General features: G+C 43.6%; 1 protein-coding gene across 1 annotated transcript in view; it reads left to right on the forward strand.

Moving 5' to 3' along the window:
• LOC308092752 (vascular endothelial growth factor receptor kdr-like) overlaps positions 1-19,705 on the forward strand; it is a gene marked incomplete at its 5' end in the record, with an annotated part of 21,989 nt that extends 2,284 nt beyond the window's left edge. Inside the window, 8 exons of the mRNA XM_080438852.1 lie at positions 665-755; positions 1,218-1,318; positions 2,834-2,956; positions 3,791-3,902; positions 5,328-5,427; positions 6,123-6,228; positions 7,951-8,072; positions 19,533-19,705. Coding sequence (XP_080294978.1) covers positions 665-755; positions 1,218-1,318; positions 2,834-2,956; positions 3,791-3,902; positions 5,328-5,427; positions 6,123-6,228; positions 7,951-8,072; positions 19,533-19,584 — 807 coding nt within the window. The 3' untranslated portion in view covers positions 19,585-19,705. The remainder of the gene's footprint in view (positions 1-664; positions 756-1,217; positions 1,319-2,833; positions 2,957-3,790; positions 3,903-5,327; positions 5,428-6,122; positions 6,229-7,950; positions 8,073-19,532) is intronic.
• Between the last annotated feature and the right edge of the window lie 48 nt (positions 19,706-19,753).

Here is a 19,753-nt window from a genome sequence, read left to right on the forward strand (position 1 = left end):
GAAGACTGTATAGCGGACTGAAAGTCAAGTTGCCAAATATAGAAGACTTACAAGCTCACCTCGCGACTTAAGCTTATAGATGTACTATTTTTTGGCAAAGAGATTTGGCTGTATTCAGCCAATGTTAATTCCCCCCAGAATAGGGATGCTATAGGGCTCAAGTGGTTAAAGTGTTCTTTCTTTCTTTTTTCCCCCCATCACACAAACATTTGGTGTCCCCTCTATAGTAACTCTGAGGACCCCCTAGGGGTCCCGGACAACCTGTTGGAGACCCATGCTATAGGGTGTTTGTTCAGTAACAGGGGCCTCCCTGTCTCTCCAGCTTTAATAAACATGGGTTGCAAATTTCATCCAATCAGAACAGAGTACCCATTTATCAGCTTCAATTTTGTAGTGTTCCAGTTTCAAATGTGTCTGCTTATTTAAAAAGAAAAAAAGTGTTATCACTTCCAATTCCACTTGTGTATCCTGTATGAGTTCTCTTTCCTGTGTGGATCTCCTGAGGCTACTGGCTCTCACTGAACGTGATATATATTGTGTGTGTGTGTGTGTGTGTGTGTGTGTGTGTGTGTGTGTGTGTGTGTGTGTGTGTGTGTGTGTGTGTGTGTGTGTGTGTGTGTGTGTGTGTGTGTGTGTGTGTGTGTGTGTGTGTGTGTGTGTGTAGCACAACCTGGAGAGCGTGGCCAGCACTAGCTCTGACAGATCCTCCTTCATGGAAGTTACCAGCTTTTGTGACTCTGAGAAAGACGAGGAAGGTGAGGCCCAAGCAAGACTTCCTTCCCTCCACCACATCCCCCGTCTCCCCACCTCCACCAGTGGTGGAAGATATACACGCAGATTCTTTACTTAAGTGAAAGTAGCAAAAAAAATACTCTGTTAGAAGGAAAAGGCCTGTATTAAAAATGTTTTGTGTTCAAAGTACAAAATGGCATAAAATATTATTACAGTAAAAGTACAAAAACAGCACTATGTAACTTTTGAATCATGAATTTTGACCTTGAAATTTGATTTATGTCCTGAGCAAGCAGGAAAGCTCTATTAGCTCAATGGTACAAATGTCAGCACTTGCGCAGGAAACCAGGTTCAAATCCAGTTTAGAAGAGGAACTTTAAAAGCATATTTATGACATGTATGAAAAATCCTTCTATATCGAAAAAAAAACCTTTTTCTATATTATTTTTCCGTTGTTTTTTGTCCTGCTGTAGGCCTACCTCCAGAGCCCGAGGAGGACCCGTACAAGAGGGTGCTGACAATGAAGGATTTGATCTGCTACAGTTTTCAGGTTGCAAAAGGCATGGAGTTCTTGGCTTCACGCAAGGTAATCACTTCCTTAAGCAAACTTCAGCAAATGTGGAATTACAGTCATCTATGACGTCAGTCGTCTATACGCAAGCACGCCCACAATCAATAGTCACCCTTTCATAGATGGCCAGTGTTACGACCTTATAAGGTCTAGAGGCTATAAAGGAGTAACATTTCAAAACAAACCAGGGTTAAAAAAAAAAAAGTGTACAATTTAAGTGTACTTAAATGTACAGGGATGAACAAACATGGAAAGCACAACCTTTAGGGTGGCCATAGCCAGAACAACCCTACCTGAAAAGAAAGCAACCTAATCTACATACAGTAGAAACAAAAAGGTACAATCTAAACTCCCTAACTAAGCAAAACAGGGTTCAAAAAGGGGAGCAAAATAAATGGCGGCACACCCCTACAAGCTTCCCTGTTCGAATGCACTCAGGAAGAGGTTTGGGATATAATTAAGTAAAGTCTCCTATCTAAGAATGTCTTAGATTAATCTGACTTAGTCTGAATATAGTTAAGTAAAGGCCTATCTAAGAATGGCTTAGAATGACTCTATAAGACAGTTGGGAAAAGGGCCTCAGGAATTGGTGTTGTAATAGTAAAAGAAAGGAGACTTGAGGATTTAGGATCAGGAATGAGGTCCAGGTGTGTCCCCAATCTCCACTGCCACTCCCACCTTCATTCACCATGCAGCACTGAAACCACTGACAGAGGGTTAAACACACACCCACTATGGCCTTATAGGGCCGTAACAGCTAGCCCTGGTCCAGAGCGTTAGTGAGTTCTCTCTAACGCCCTAGGAATTCCTTTGGCAGCGTTCCTTTGGCTTCCTTGAATTCCTAGGAATTCAAGGAATTCCACTGCCCTGCGAGGGCTCCAACAGTAGTGAAAATAAACAAAACCATTTTGCTACACACCTACACAGCACCCCACCTTCTCTGTATAATACACTTTTTGTCCAGAAAAGAAAATATTTCATCGGCAGGAAAAATCTGGTCAATAGAAAAATTCCATTGACCATTGGAGCAACCAACATTTTTTTTTCCTTCCGGTGAAATATTTTCTCTTCTGGCCAAAAAGTGTATTTTACAGAGAAGGTGGGGTGCTTAGAGGCTTCCCACCTCCGAGAACAGACTTTCAACAACACAAAACAGCCTTTGTTTAGGTGTGTAGCGAAATGGTTTTGTTTATTTTCACTACTGTTGGAGCCCTCGCAGGGCAGTGGAATTCCTTGTACAAGCGCAGAGCCCAGCGCCTGGCAGAGCGTTAGAGAGAACTCACTAACGCTCTGGACCCGGAATACGTAACAGCCAGCCTCCTGCAACGCTTTAGGCTAGCCAACGCTTTAAGACACAATAAAACACAATTGTATTGTGTTTTATTTTATCACAATTATGAACTTATTAAATTCAAATGCACTTGGGGTAAAAAGTAGTTTTTTAGTCTAATTTTAAAAGCGTCAAGAAAATGTCGCCAGAATCTAATGACAATTACTGTGTTGTCTTTTCCTTCCCCTTTCCCTCATTAGTGCATCCACCGTGATTTGGCTGCGAGGAACATCCTGCTTTCTGAAAACAATGTTGTGAAGATATGTGACTTTGGACTTGCCAGAAACATCTACAAACACCCAGACTATGTGCGCAAAGGAGACGTAAGTACTGTACACTTATTAAGCAAGCTGTTGAAATGTTTTCCATGTGGTAAGCCTCCTGGTGATTGTAATTTACTGTCTTGCACATGTTTACAGTAACTGTAACTCCCGTTATAGTCACCCAAGAGAGCTTGAAAACTTGAGAACACTGAGGGAGCAGTGCATGGCAATATGCACGATAGGCTTGACTTGGCAGAATGAATAAATGCATTCTTGGAAATAAGCAACAAAACGACAGTGGTGTAAAGTAACTAAGTACATTTACTCAAGTAGGCTACTGTACTTAACTCATTGAGTGCCCAAATTATTATTATCTATTTCTGGCCATTACGATTTTTATTTTTTTATTTTTTCAAAGTAAAAAAAAAGTGCTTAGGAAGCGAGATACAGCCTTTTTCAGTTATAAGTTAAACAAGGAGTGGATGGAGCTGCAAATCTTCAGATAATGATATCTTTTTTTTTCTTTTTTTTTCAAAAACAAGTGAAACACGTTAATGGCACGTTGCACCATAGCGGTAAAACACGTGAAACACGTTAATGGCACTCAATGAGTTAAGTACACTTTTGTGGAACTTTTACATTACCGGAGTATTTCCAATTGTCTATACCTTTACTTCTACTCCGCTACATCTCAGAGGCAAATATTGTACTTTTACTCCACTACAATCATTTGAAAACTTTAGTTAGACGTTTGTCTTAAAGTTCAGAAGTAGTAGCTTCTCACACAACTCAAAGTCTACACAGATGTGACAGTGACTAATGGTATTGATAAGTATAAGATGAGCTACACAGATAATAAATGATTTCTTACCCCAATGCCATATCTGCACACAGGCTAGACTTCCCCTCAAATGGATGGCTCCCGAGGCTATTTTCGACCAGATCTACACAAGCCAGAGTGACGTGTGGTCGTTTGGAGTTCTCATGTGGGAGACATTCTCCCTGGGTAAAGGACACTGACCACAGACTTTGGACTCTATTGATTCTATTGGAGTTGATTTTATAGAACCTCACATAGCCTGAACTTAAGGCAGCACTATGTAACCTTCCTCTTCTATTTTGAAGAGGAAGATTTGAACCCGGTTTCCTGCACGAGTGCTGACGTCTTTCTTTCTTTTTTACCATTGAGCTAATAGAGCCTGCCTGCTTGCTCAGGGGATACATTTTATCTTGACCATCAGGTCAAAATTCATGTGAGATCCTGTGTCTAGGTGAGACATGACCTTTGACACGATCTAAATGTCTCAATAGAAGAGCAGCGAGACAAAATACAACCACCGCAATTGTATTATATCGTATTAAAATACTCACATACATACAGATTGGACAAAATTAATTAAAAATAATGTTACAAAGTGAGGCTTTAAGTCAGATGAATTGGCATAATTGACAAAGTATGTGGAGGAGCAAAATACTTTCTATGGTTTAATTGACAAAATGATTAACAACCGCCCCAAATTCTCCCACACAACTACCCTTCTCCGTTCTCTACACTGGCTCCCAGTAGCGGCTCACATCCAGTTTTAGACCCTGGTGCTAGCCTATAGTCCATATTCACACGGCGGCCATTTTGGAATTTAACATTGCGTTGCTGTGGCAACTGGGGTGGCAACTGGGGTGGCATTTCATTGACTTAATGGCATTATGGCCGCCGTGTGAATATGGTCTATAGGGCAGTGAAAGGAACAGCTCTTTCCTACCTCCAGGCTATGGTCAAGCCTTACACCCCTGCCCGACGGCTTCGGTCTGCCGCCTCGAGGCGACTGGTTGCCCCGTCTCACAGAGGTCCTTCTGACCGATCTACACGGCCACGGCTTTTCTCTGTTCTGGCCCCACAGTGGTGGAATGAACTCCCCACTGATGTCAGGACAGCAGAGTCACTGCCCATCTTTCGCCGCAGGCTGAAAACCCACCTCTTCAGGAAACACCACCCTGACCTTTCCTCTTGCCTAATTGTTTTCAATTATTTGTATGAGCTCTTGTTTTATTGAATCTTGTTTATTCGATTAGTTATTATTTGTTTTAGCTCTTGCTAATTAGATTTTCCTATTTGTCTCATCTGTTTAATAAAGTAGGAAGCTGATATATTGCATTTTTACCTTAGCGTTAGGTATGCTCTTCGTTGCTTGTTTGAGAAGAGAATGCACTTAAGACTTCTGGTGATTAGTAAAAACATTCTTTAGTTTGGCTGTTTAGCTGTAAAATACCAGCTCATTGGCCTTGTGGTTAGAGTCTCCACCTGACATTGGAAGGTTGTGGTTCAATCCTCGGCCCAGTCGTGCCAAAGACTATGAAAAGGTATAATATGTACTGTACATACTGTAGTGCTTTCTAGCATGACTGAGTCCTCTTCATCTCTTTCCTCTCCCAGGTGCCTCTCCATACCCGGGCCTCCAAATTGATGAAGATTTTTTCTGTAGTCAGAAAAGGGGGGACAGGATGAAGGCTCCGGCATACTCTTCCTCTGAAATGTAAGGACCCTACACTAATTACACCATAGTGGTCATAACCTTCCTGCAATTCTTTTTCTGTTCCCGATGACCCAATTCTGTTCCTGATTTTCTCAAACTTTTTCAACACACCTGTCTTAACCCAATTCATACCTCATGATTACATACTGTAATCTACCATCTCTCTCTAATATGTTATATTGAGACCTATGACTTGTATGCAGTTTGGTCTTTATTTGAAGTGGACAATGTTGTTTTTAAGCTCCAAATGTCTTACATGTTTGAGACGATTAAGGCTGTATAATGTAGACTACCATCACATGTTCCAAAATGACCTTTTTTCTATCGATTAGTCACCCCTTGGAGACTTGAATTCAAGGATATCTTTTTTGTTTTTGTCGCATTCCTAAGCCAATAATTTGATGACCGGCAGCGGTTCCGGTAGGAGACACAAATAATCTCCTTTGTGTCTCCTACCGGAACGGCTGGTCATCAAATTATTGGCTTAGGAATGCGAAATATCCATGAATTCAAGTCTCCATGGGGTGAATAATCGATTGAAAAAAAGTATTTTTTTGTGTGAACTATCCCTTTAAAAGAGACTGGTGGCTAAATGAGGGAGATTTAGCTTGACCCTGCAGTTATATATTGGATGTTTGGTGTGTCTCTATGGAGTAAAGTGAGTCCAGTGTTGTACAGTATGCTCTTCTCTTCAGATATGAGACCATGCTGGACTGCTGGCAGGCAGAGCCACTGGAGAGACCCACCTTCACAGAGCTGGTGGAGAGGCTGGGAGCCCTGCTTCAGCTCCATGTGCAGCAGGTGGAGTATTATGACATTATAGTATTATGACATTATAGTATTATGACGCAATGTTTCGGTCAGAGATAAGTAGAGTAGCCTCCACCCCATTTTTGGGAATAATGGTTGATGAGAAAAACTACTGATAAGAACACATCAACCAGGTAACAAAATCTGTGGGGATTATGAGAAAAATCAGCCAATTTCTAAATAGAGCCTGTTTAATAACCTTATACTACAGCCTATATCCTTACCTCACCTACTGTAATATTGTGTGGGCTAGTACCTATTCTTCTTACCTCCATAAATTATATATACTACAAATTTTTTTTTTTCAGAATTGCTACAAATTCTAGTCCATGGGATCCGTCCTCACCTCTATTTTCAACACTCAATATACTAACTATGTTTAATATAAATATCCTCCAAACATGTATATTCACCTACAAGACAAAATACCACTGTATCCATCTCCCAGATCATTTCAAACAGTATTTCCAGCCATATTCCAGCTTTCATTCCTACCCAACCAGGCAAGAAAATCAATTACATGTCCCCACTATGTACCACCACCAGGGGGCAGTTTGCCATAAAATATAAAGGTGTTTCACTATGGAATGCACATTTCCATCTAGTAGCTAGTGATCTCTACTTTTTTTTTTCTTCACATGACTATATTGTAGCATCATGTCTTTGCTTTGTCCAAAACATTTTCTTTTGTTTTGTTTTGTTTTGTCTTTTCTGTTCAGTATGTACTTTATATGTATTGTTTGTCCTATTTTATTTATATGTTTTTTTATATTTTTAGTTTTAGTTTTAAGTTGTTTTCTTTTGTTTTTAATATTAGGTAGGGTAAGTGATTTACTTTGGTTAAAATAACTGTTAAATAGCTCTATATTCTGATAGTACTCATCGCTATAGAGTGTTTGTTCAGTGAAAGGAGTCTCCCATGTCTCTCCAGCTCTTCATTAAACAGAAAATGCATTTTCAGTACTCTCTCCTGATTGGCTTAAATGTTCTCACCTACCTGAAAATGTACTATATTCTGTTTACTAAAGAGCTGGAGAGACCCCTGTGACCGAACAAACACTCTGTAGCAATGATTACTATCAGAATATACTAGTACTTTAACCTTTTTAACACAAAACAAAAAAATACCCAAAAATGTCACTTACCCTACCTTTAAATAATTAATTTGTACGTAATGTAAAGTGGTGAGGTACTCGCATAAGACCCCTTAGGGTTTCTTACCTTACCGGCACAAAAACTAATTGTCAACTTTCCCATGGAAAGAACTAACATATCATTCATATGCATATATAAACTGTTCAAATCAAATACATTTAAATCAATAAATAATTAAATCAAGGGATTGAGGACCATTTATGGTGGTTACAGTTGCATTTATTCAGCAGAAATAAACTCCTCATCTCCATATCCCCAACAACAATAGCAGGGAAAGTCCCATTCACTTATAAAATGTTGAACACTAGAGGTACTGTCAAATAGCGTTATACTGTATAGCCATGCTCCCATTTCTGACCCCATAAGAAGCTTCTAGTCCAGGTAGTGCATTAGTTCAGAGACAGTCAGACAGGTAAACAGAGCAGATACATTAGACAAGAAAGAAGAACAGCGTCTGCAAGGTAATAAGAGATAAAGATGATGTGTGACATCACATCAACATAAAATAACAGCGTGTATTAAGTTTAAGATGTTGTTGTTTTTTGTTTTTTTCCTCAGGAAGGGAAGGATTACATTCGCATCAGCAAAGCACCGCTGACCAAGGGGCACCCATGCGCCGCTGTGCCATCAGAGGACACCCCTATGCAGGCCGTCTCTCACCCTGACTCAGGGTGCACCCGGTGAGTGCCGGTCGTGCCGGCTACTTGTTGCTGGAAAAGCCGCACAGTACTGAATGTCATCACACACACCCGTCCCCAGCACCCAACCACCCTCAACTAAATACTCCCAGGCACAGTCCATCTGGTACGGTGCTTGACAGGATCTATTGGGAGCAGTCGCTATCATGTCCAGGGACTTTTGGGCTTATACGGCATGCTTCACACAGGCACCCTTGGCAAGATCACCAACCGGCAACCCCGAGCGCCTAAGTCAATAATAACAAGACCAGGAGACCTGGTTCTGCCAGACCCAAAATGAAGTCCTAGTATGTAACACAGCTACAAACCACTTTATAACTGAAGTTCATGATGTCATGAATAGTTCGTGACGAAAGGGGACGTCACAAACTTTCTTTTGGCTGGGGCCGGAGGACAAATGACCCCTGCCCATGTATGGACGAAACAGATACAAAGCCTCATGTAAGCCCGACCCCTTGGGTCTGGCAACAATAATAACTAGAAAGTACTGTTCCTGAAGAAACAGTGTGGGATCGCTAAGGATGAATGTTGATAGTATCACACTAGAAAGTACTGTTCCTGATTAATTCTGTCTTACCTATTTATATTACATATTGTGATGTCACATGAAGCTTTACCAATCCAAAAACGGAAAAGCGGAATAATAATAACTAATGAAGATAACATTAGTGTGATCGCTAAAGCGATCCCACAATGATCGCTAAAGCGATCCCACAATAACTAGTGAAGATAACATTAGTGTGATCGCTAAAGCGATCCCACAATGATCGCTAAAGCGATCCCACAATAACTAGTGAAGATAACATTAGTGTGATCGCTAAAGCGATCCCACAATGATCGCTAAAGCGATCCCACAATACCTAGTGAAGATAACATTAGTGTGATCGCTAAAGCGATCCCACAATGATCGCTAAAGCGATCCCACAATAACTAGTGAAGATAACATTAGTGTGATCGCTAAAGCGATCCCACAATGATCGCTAAAGCGATCCCACAATACCTAGTGAAGATAACATTAGTGTGATCGCTAAAGCAAAGCGATCCCACAATAACTAGTGAAGATAACATTAGTGTGATCGCTAAAGCGATCCCACAATAATTCCCCATGGCAACTGCCTATGTTGCCTATGCATAGAAACACCCCTGTGGTTGTCACGGTCCCGGCTGCAGTAGGAGCACTGCTATTGTCCTGTAAAGCCTAGTTCAGTTCAGACCAAAGATTTGTGACAAGATGGAACGGTTTTAGATTTATTAAAACAGGGTACATCTAGTGCCAGCATATCTTTCAAGAAAAAAGCATGAATGACTTTCGTCCAGTGGCTCTCACCCCGATAGTCATGAAATGCTTTGAGCAATTAGTCATGGTCCTCGTATCCGGGTGTGCTACAATGAAATGTGTCACTTCGAGAGATGAAGGACGGTGAGATCTTTTAAAATCAACGTTTTTTGCAAAATTACGTTTTTTACGTCAGTGGCGGATTTGGTAATTGGAAAAAATTACGTTTTTTTACGTCAGTGGCAGTGAATGAATTAACACATTGTGTGCCAAAAACAGTCCGGACTGTTTTGGAAAAAAATATGCGTTAAGAGCCAATTTTTGGTTTTCATATTTTTTTTCCACGTGGGGCGCTCTAACGAAACTTTGGGATCATCCAAAGAGTCTCTAAGAAGGATAGGCCGGATGTGGATCCATGTCAAAAAAAGCTTCCTGTCGTCCGCTCCCATTAACTCTACGGTTGGTTCCCACGCTACCCATGGCCCATCCTCCTCCCACTGAGTGGGCTGATTGGTATCAGTATTAAAGCAGCACACCTCCTACCAGAGTGAGCTGTCTGTCTCCACACTAGTTGTGCCCTCCGAACCAGGGCCAGGCTATGACGTCTGTACTGGGATGTCATGGATCTCAGGAGACAGTACAACGTGGGAGACATTTTTGTCAAACTAAATTACGAACAGTTAGACCATACTGTGTAAGTGCTAGCTTACATAGTATCTTCAGAGCAGTTCGACCATGCTGTTTAGGTGCTAAAATGTGCAGCTCATCTAGTACACTGTCCGTCAAAAACGTATCTGTACCTCTCCGTGTAACTTCCACTCCTCCACAGAGGATGATAAGATGATGGCTGATCATGCAACAGCCCATCCCATATCTCGTAGACGGGCGTTCCCCCTTGGGCTCAAGCTTCTTCCAGTAAGGTCTCTGGATCGAACTTCCACAAATCATTGAAGACCTCATGCTCCAAAGAGCCTCGGCCACCAAAAATGTATAGTTCTCCATTGTAGGCAAAGGCTGCATGATGTTGGCGTCCTTTCGGAAGAAGTTCTGCAGAGGCCTGGTACAGCCAGACGTTGGTCACTGTGTCAAACACTCTGATATCATTGTAAATGTAGACGTCAGCGCTGGGGTAACAGCCGACGTGTCTGGGCATAGGGTTATCTTTATCAGAGTCCATTCTGATATCCTCGCACGGTCGTCCCCCAAATACAAACATCTTTGTCCCAATGATGGTGGCAGAGTGATATAGAGAAAGAGGTGGCATTTGTCCACTTTGGAGTTTAATTACAGCCCAGTCCATTTTGGTGGTGTCCAACATGTAGATTTTAGAAGCTAAATTGCCTAAAATACCACCTACAAATGTGATTTCCATTCCATAGATATACATGACCTTCTCCAAGACACAAGCTGAATGGCCCTCCATCTCTCCCGGAGTATCACCAGAACCCTCACACTTGGACCATGCGAGTTGATCAACATCAAATTCGTAAAGTTCGTTGGAGTGGTTCCGTTTGTTTGTATACCCTCCCCAGATGTACACTTTTTTGTCTATAAGCACAGCTGTGTGATATTTGCGCATGGAGGGAGCGTTGTGATTCAGCACTTGGGTTAAATCCCAGCTCAAAGACAGCGTGTCGAAGACGTGCACATCCATCAGACCCTCTTTCAGACATCCTCCGAATAAGAACACCTTGTCCTCCACCGCCACGGCTGTATGCTTGGGTCTCCTCGGAGCGCCTTTAAAACACTTCACCCAGTGCAACATCCTCACAATGTAGCACCACCTTGGATCAAAATGTAATTCCTTGAGTCTTCCTGGATTCTTTGCCGACCGAAAACTATGTGGAAAATACTGTGCAAGACATGCTCTCCTTGTATGCCTGCGACCAGACCAGTTTGAATAACTGGGTCTTATTTGGCGCACTACACCTTATCATATTCGTATATTGTGATGTCACATATATTGTGATGTCATAAGAAGCTTGACCAATCCGATGGGGTTGACCAATCAGGCCTGCCTCAAGACCTTAAAAGGGCATTCAAGGTCCAACGGCTGAGGGGCGGAGCGTGACAGATGAATACATCAATAGTATGTGACATCACAATATAAAATACAATGTTATTAATGTGTTTGCAAGACGACGTTCACATATGGCAATCAGCGCCCTCTGGCGATGATACAGAAGCTTTACATTCACTCCTATTGGTCCGGTGGGCCGTCTATTGTTTCCCGGAAGTCCCTACCCCCGAGGGTATAATAGGACCCGGAAAGCGGATGTCGTTCTCTTTCGCTTCTTTTGCCTCGATGAACACAGAGCTACACAAAATCTAAATTCTACAAGTTCGAGCTTCTGCGGGAATTCGACGATCTTAGCCTAGCCTAGCCTGGCCTAGCCTAGCCTAGCTTTAGCCCCCTCCTGTCGACACGATGTCTCGACTTGAGATCTCCACTACTGACGATCGCCGCAACCGGGGAGCCAGCGTGGATTCCCCCCCCCGCCTGGATGAGTGGGACACACAGTCCGCCATGACGCACGCGCCATCGCGGACCACCACCCTCAGCCCTCGCCACCTTCCCCTTGGGTTCCCCAGCCCTGGAAGAAGCCGCGACACACACACACACATATCAGTGTACAGTTCTACCTGAATGTGCATGCCTCGTTGTTCCCTTGGTTATTGTGGCTCGACATGTTTTTTCCATGACAAAAGTGTTAGTATATTAAAACAACAACTCGAGACCGGAGAGGCCGCTACACCAGCGCTAGCTGTACTCCACAGGTAGGTCCAGCTTGTTTTTCCCAGTCTTCCTCCCGGAGGGACAGCGACCACCCCCCCCCCCCCCCACCCTCCAAACCCCACCAGAGAGGCCCCAACAGGGGTCTCCCCTGGGTCCCTCTCCCCTCAGACGGGGGATTTGCACCTGGATAGTGTGGCCACTGGCCCGAGTCCAGGACGCAGAGGAAGAGGAGGAGATATTTACTAGAGCCACGAGCCTCAGTCCCAGGACGCTGAGGAAGAGACGAGGTCTCCCTCGATTCCCTCTTCCCCCAGACGGGGGATTTGCGCCTGGACAATGTGGCCACTGGCCCGAGTCCAGGACGCAGAGGAAGAGGAGGAGATATTTACTGGAGCCAGTAGGACGCAGCAAAGGACCGCTCCCGAGCCCTGGAAGATGTTCCGCCACACGCACACACATGTCTGGGTACAAGTTTACATGAAAGTGTATACTTCTGTGGCCCCGCTGTTATTGCTCAACTTGTTTTTTCATGACAACTATTTTGTGTATTGAAAACAAAGATTCACAACGAATTACAGCAAAATCTTCAATGGAGACAGCGGAGACGGCGAAGGATCGCTCCCCTAGCCCCTGGGAGATACACACACACACACTTCCAGAGTACAAGTTTACTTGAACGTGCATGTCTCTGTGTCCGCTGTTGTTGCTGCTCAGAATGTTTTTTCCTTGACAAATGCTTGTGTTTTAAGAAACAAAAATTGCAACAAATTTACAGCCAAAATGAAAATGAGCCAACGATCATCAGCCAACGGTTGGTGGTCCTTGGACGGAATGTAGGCATAGTGACGGGCCTAAACGGTCACATGCTACATGGGTCACGTCGAATTTGGTCCACCAAACAGTGCCTTAAGGTAAGATTTAGGCCCGAATTTAGGCCCAAATGTTGTATTGTCGGCGGAGGCGACCAAAATGGCTAGGGTAAGCTGGAGTACCAGCCCCCCCCCCCGCACACCGCACACACGACAGGCGGACTGTTTACTCCTCCTGCGACTGTGCACTGTGCAGTCATGTCAGTGGGATCAGATGCACACAGTTGCATGCACATAGTAGCCCCTTAGCCCCACCGGGACCGGAAGCGCTACTGAACATGAACGAATCGTTTGAACGAATCGTCTGAACGAATCTTTTGAACGAATCTTTTGAACAGATCTTTGAACGAATCATTGCCATAAACAAAATCGTTCGTTCACTGAAATGAACTGTTTTTCCCACCACTAGTCAGGTGGCGGTACATACAGACCACCCATGTCCAACAGAGCACTGTTGTTACACGCGAGTGGTCAAGCGGCGGTGACATTGCGAGAGGAGGCTGCCTCCCTATTACGCAAGAACGCCGTAAGGGAAGTGTCACCGGGAGAAAGCCGGCTCGTTTTCTACTCGAGACACTTCCTGGTCAAGAAGAAAGGGGGGGGGCTACGTCCTATCATGGATCTAAGGGCGCTCAACAGGTATCTGAAAACCTTCCAGTTCGTCGAATGTTGACGGCGACGGCGTTACTGCGCTCGGTCCGTCAGGGCGACTGGTGGAGCTCACTAGATCTCAAGGACGCCCTTCTCCACATCACTATCTACCCGCCGCACAAGAAATTCCTGCGCTTCGAGTTCGAGGGTCGGGTGTACGGGTACCTGGTCTTCTTGTTCGAAATGTCTTGAGTCCCAGGATGTTCATTGAAATGCACTCAAGCGATAGCTCCTCTGAGACAGAGGGGAGTCCGCATCACGACCTACATAGAACAATTGGTTGCTGAGCGCGGACTCACGTTAGGAGGCATGTCATCACCCCAGACTGGTGGTGTCGCACCTGACCTCCCTGGGATTCACGCTACACTTCGAGAAGTGCATGAAGTGCGTGCTCACCCCGTCCCATCACGCTACTTATAGTTATCGCGCTGGACGCGGTCTCTCTCAGCGCTCGTTTGTCTCAGAGGAGGATAGATTCCTCCCCGAAATGTCTGGCCATGTCTCGACAGGGACGCAAGGTCCAGTACAAGGGTCTGCATGAGGAAATGGCCGAGGCTCCGGGCTTCGGCCATTTCCCTTTCCATGCTACACGTGAGACCTTTTCAGAGATGGATGGGCTCCCTCAGGATCACTCAGGGTTTTTTCGCCGTGTGACAGTGTCCGCGGCATGCATGCAGTCCCTCCAACAATGGAAAGTAGCTTTTTTCCTGTCGTAGGGCGTCCCGGTAGGGAGGATCTTCTCTAGAAAGATGATCACCACCGATGCCAGCCTCACAGAGTGGGGCGCCACCTTCGAGGGCCGGATGGCCAGGGGTCTGTGGGAATATCTACCGACTCCGACTGGACTACTAAATTTACAGTTGTGTGTCTGTGATGATCAGTGGTGGAAAAAGTACTCAAATGTTTTACTTAAGTAAAAGTATCAATACTGCAATGTAGAAGTAAGTAAAAGTCTGGTGTTTAAAATGTACTATAGTAAAAATACAAATGTATTGGCATGAAAATGTACTTAAAGTACCAAAAGTAAAAGTACCAAAATGTTTGAAAATAGCAGATCTACGAGCTCACAACTCGTCGCATCGCGATGCGTTGTGAGCTTGTAGATCGGCTATTTTCAAATAGCCTACTGTATGTATAAAATAGGGTTAAAGTGGTTAATGTATGTTTTATAATATAATCATTTATATCTGAAAAGTAACTACTAACGAATGTTTTCAAATAATCGTAGTGGAGTAAAAGTACAATATTTGCCTCTGAGATGTAGTGGAGTAGAAGTAAAAGTACTGGAAACGCAAAAATCGGGCTCCTGGTGGCGCTATAATTGGGCAATTTTAAAAGCGTGGTATTTGTTCCTCAACGTAGTGCGAATGTGCGTGTAAAGTGTCACCGCAATCGGACGCTGCTTCGTGATTTGCGGCATTTTGTTCAAAACGGGCCACTCCTGCAAACATTAGATGTCAATTTCAGCCAATCAGGATGGAATATGAAAAATCAAACAGATCTGTCTTGATCACATGACTATAGAGATCATGTGTACCGATTTGTGTGAAATTTGGATAAAATCTGAAGGCTTAATATCAAAAAATGTGTTTTACATAAGTCGGCCTCCTGGTGGCGCTATAAAGGCAAATGTGAAAAATGCAGGGCAAAGGTTTTTCCTTGGCCTCTAGAGAGTTTGCATACAAAGTTTTACACAGATCAGTGCAGTAGTAGGTAAAAACACGAATTGGCATGTTATAGCGCCACCATGAGGCTGATTTGAAAAAATTTAAGTGGCATCTCTTCCTCGGCCTAGTGGGAATGTGCGTGCACAATTTCCCGGAAATTGCACCCTGTGTTCATGAATTGAGGCATTTTGTTCAAAACGGAGTACTAACTTTGGAAGGCAATTTTTGCCAATAAGGATGGAATATGAAAAACCCATTTAGTTTTATGACTATAGAGATACTGTGTACCGATTTGTGTGATGTTTGGACAAAATCTGTTGGAGTACTGTCAAGAAATGTGTTTTGCACAAATCGGCCTCCTGGTGGAGCTATAACAGGCCCATGTGAAAAATGCGGGGAAGAGGTTCTGCTCTGGCACCCACGGAGTGTGTGTGCACAGTTTCGCTGCGAGCAAGCCAACTGTGCCGGAGATTACACAGACATATTACAGAATGACACACGGACGGACGGACATACTCTCTCGCCAGGCCGAAAGGGACAATAATTCCCCACCCCTGCTGGCACCCCCTGGTGGTTGTCACGGCCCCGGTTGCAGCAGGAACACTGCTATTGTCCTGTAAAGCCTAGTTCAGACCAAAGATTTGTGGCACGATGGAACGGTTTTAGAGCATTGCAGAGAACATTTGCAGTGGTGTGAATCACCCCGTCCAGGTCAGCTGATGTGGCTACTGGTGCAGGGCAGCTCAACCCCAAGACTCCCTGGAGCAGGCCCTCAAGGAGCAGGCCTTCCACCTCGCTCCTCACTGAGAGCTGGACCCAGGGCACCAGGGCTCTCTCTTGGCATGAGTTGTGGCATGGGTGACATCGGCAGCAAGTCTGTGGTTTCTTTCCACCATGACTCGGGGTCACTGGTTGTTGCGAGGGTAGGCCCGCAGTATAGTGGGTGAGGGTGTTGTGAAAAACATCATGCAGAGCGAGTATGAAATGGTACCATAGACCATATTCACTCGGCGGCCATATTGCCATTAAGTCAATGAAATGCCACCCCAGTTGCTACCCCAGTTGCCACAGCAACGCAATGTTAAATTCCAAAATGGCCGCCGTGTGAATATGGACTATAGTAACGGTTTCCCGTCACACCATCTCATAATGAGCATATTGTGAGGTCCAATTATATGCAACTAAGGTTGGGTGAAGTCCTCCTTTGAATGCGCATTAGAACAATCTGCAATATTGAAGCTTGTTAAATTCACTTTGACTCACTCTGAAAGCCCTGTCGTTAAAACATTTCCTTTAACATTGTTTGTGTTGCACTAATCGACTAATGGTTATGAAAACTATGAAAGTGCATCATGAAGTAAGTGTATGTACGACCTGGTCAATTTTCAGTTCATTATTTTACATCCATCTAATTAAAACAAAATGTTTGTATAGTAAATAATGTAAACATTTAAATGAATGTGTTTAAAGGGATAGTTCACCCAAAACATTACATATTTTCTATCGATTACTCACCCCATGGAGACTTGAATTCATGGATTTATTTTTGTTTTTGTCGCATTCCTGGGCCAATAATTTGATGACGAGCACGGGTTCCGGTAGGAGACACAAAGGAGACTCTTTGTGTCGGAACCCCTGCTCGTCATCAAATTATTGGCTTAGGAATACGACAAAAAAAACAAAAAGTCTCCATGGGGTGAGTAAACGATAGAAAATAAGTAATGTTTTGGGTGAACTATCCCTTTAAGAATGAGGTCATGAATGAGGCACCATGAACTCATTTGAATCCTTCAGGAGATATTAATGCCTGAAGTAATGCATTTGCATGCATGAATTCATGCTATTCCCATGTACCCTTTCCCCTTACCATAAAGTATGATCCTTTTCCTCATGGAGAGCTGTTCCTTACATGATGTTTGGTTTGGTTCTCTCACAGCCTCTCATCAGACAGCTCTCAGGGTTGCAGTCACAGTGCTGTTGCTCTGCTTACTGCTCATCACAGTCCACTGCCATCTCTGCAAGGTAACGTTCAGTATACAACTTTATTCAACGCAACACTTTTGTTTTTTATTTTTTGTTGTTGTACATAGTGTTATATATATTTTTTGGCTGTTTATTTTGTAATGATATTTGAACTGTGGTGCCACTATATTAGCCCCTTTCGGGACCCTGTTTACCTTTTTTGTATTTGGGAAGGCGGTATCCAGGGTCCCTTGTTGGTTAGAACACGCTCTCTCGTACCGGCGGCTACCACTGTCTGGTCTCGGGCTTACAGCTCGTCGCTTAGAAGTTGCAGAGATTTCTCAAAGGTACCAAAATTAGCAATACTAACACGCGAACAAGCGGCATCAAAAAGCGGGGATCGGCGATGCCGTTTAACATTTTTAATAATTTAGTAAACCTTAAGCTCCTTTCTCACACTCTGCTCCACTGCCCATGTCCCGCCTCCCCGCGGTGACTGACAAGCTGCGCGTCCTACCATAACTCTATGGTCCTACGTTACTGCCTCTGATTGGCGAGCTCCTACATGCTTGCATGACAATCACAACGCGGGGAGGCGGGACATGGGAAGTGGAGCAGAGTGTGAGAAAGGAGCTTAAGGTTTACTAAATTATTAAAAATGTTAAACGGCATCGCCGATCCCCGCTTTTTGATGCCGCTTGTTCGCGTGTTAGTATTGCTAATTTTGGTACCTTTGAGAAATCTCTGCAACTTCTAAGCGACGAGCTGTAAGCCCGAGACCAGACAGTGGTAGCCGCCGGTACGAGAGAGCGTGTTCTAACCAACAAGGGACCCTGGATACCGCCTTCCCAAATACAAAAAAGGTAAACAGGGTCCCGAAAGGGGCTACCACTATATATGCCTATGAATTAAATACCAAGGCCCTCATTGGAAACAAGTCCGCAAGGACTTTTATGAACGGACCTGTTAGACAAAGTATTTTAAATGTAACTGTGCTGTTTTACATTTTTTGCCTAATAAAATATTCAATCAATCAATCAAAAAACACTGCAATGCAAAGATCTGATCCAGTCAGTCACTGTTTCTCAACGGCAGGTCCGGGGACCACCAGGGGTCCAAATGAAGGGTTCATTTAGAGCAATTCGCTCCCAATTTCTTTCCGCACTAATCTGAAAACTCACCTCTTCAGACTCCACCTTAAAGCCCTTAGTACTTGACTTAGATATGACGACCGTGCAGACTGACATTGGTCATTTTGTTCTCATGTTTTTGTTACTTAGGCTTGTTTTTTTTCTTGACCACAGATGCTATGTTCATTGTTTACCTGCTATACTATAGTTTCAATGTACTGATTATTATTTTTTGATAGTATACCGTTAAGACTGATGCTATAGGTTATTGGTTTACTGAGGCTCTACACTGTCTCTCTGCATTCTATGTGTGTTTACCTTGCTTAAAGGTGTAGTTAAATGAAAAATATGTTTTTCACACTTTTAGAGCATATCCGTGGTCATCATATGGGCATTCCTAACAATAGATGCCAAAATAATTGGGGGGGAATCATTTTTGTGTTTTTTTTATATCATAAGTCCCTAAAAAGCCAATCTTAATTACTTCCTGTAAACGAAAACGTCCTGCGTGATGACATAACACAACTTTTATGAATATAAATGAATCTTGATTACATGCACCTGTTTGATTCCCATAGCTGCGTTCTTCAAACACAGCTGATTTTAATTACAGAGCTACTCCGTTTTGAATCTCATTCAAGATGACATCCAAATGGTGTTTTACTCATTTTAAACTTAATCTGCACACTAAAATATGTATCTGAAAACATTATAGGTTAGAAATAAGCCACGTAGTAGCAAACGTGCTTAACTGGCCATCTCTCTCTCACTTGTAAAACAAACACTAGTCCTGTTGCACACCTGAAGTGATTGAGATTCCAACTCCCATAGCCTGAATGGATGGGACCTTCTGATTGGTTGAGACCAGGTTGAGAAGACGTTTCAGACTGAATCTTCAAAATATAATGACCGAATATGTCAGTGCACTGCATCTTTAACGCCAAAATTGAAAATTGTAAGGGTCTGCAACTCTGAGATTGTACAAATGGAGACTGTACAAACGCTCTCGGTTAAATAGGGCACTAAGGATCTACAATGTAGATTGGGTATCATGGGGGTCCATGCCTATCAAACTGGGGGTCCTTGAAATTAAAACAAGGTTGAGAATCAGTGCAGTAAGTTACTGTTGGGTGCTGCTGTGTTTCCCCAGCAGGCCACCAGAGGGAGCCAGGAGTGCAGGACAAGCAGATGGATCATCATAACGTTGTTGGTTCCAGTGTTGCATCCACAACCAGGCAAATCCTACAGGAGCATCAGGAGCAAAGAGCAGACTCCTGAAAAGCTGTTATCTTGCAGAAAACAGACTGCTGAATAAGAGCTATAAGCCTGTGACCACTGCACAGACTGGACTGAACTGTGTTTTGAATGGAC

The sequence above is a fragment of the Gymnoscopelus braueri genome (genome assembly GCF_963280865.1).
Source record: "Gymnoscopelus braueri genome assembly, chromosome: 10".
Classification (NCBI taxonomy): domain Eukaryota; kingdom Metazoa; phylum Chordata; class Actinopteri; order Myctophiformes; family Myctophidae; genus Gymnoscopelus; species Gymnoscopelus braueri.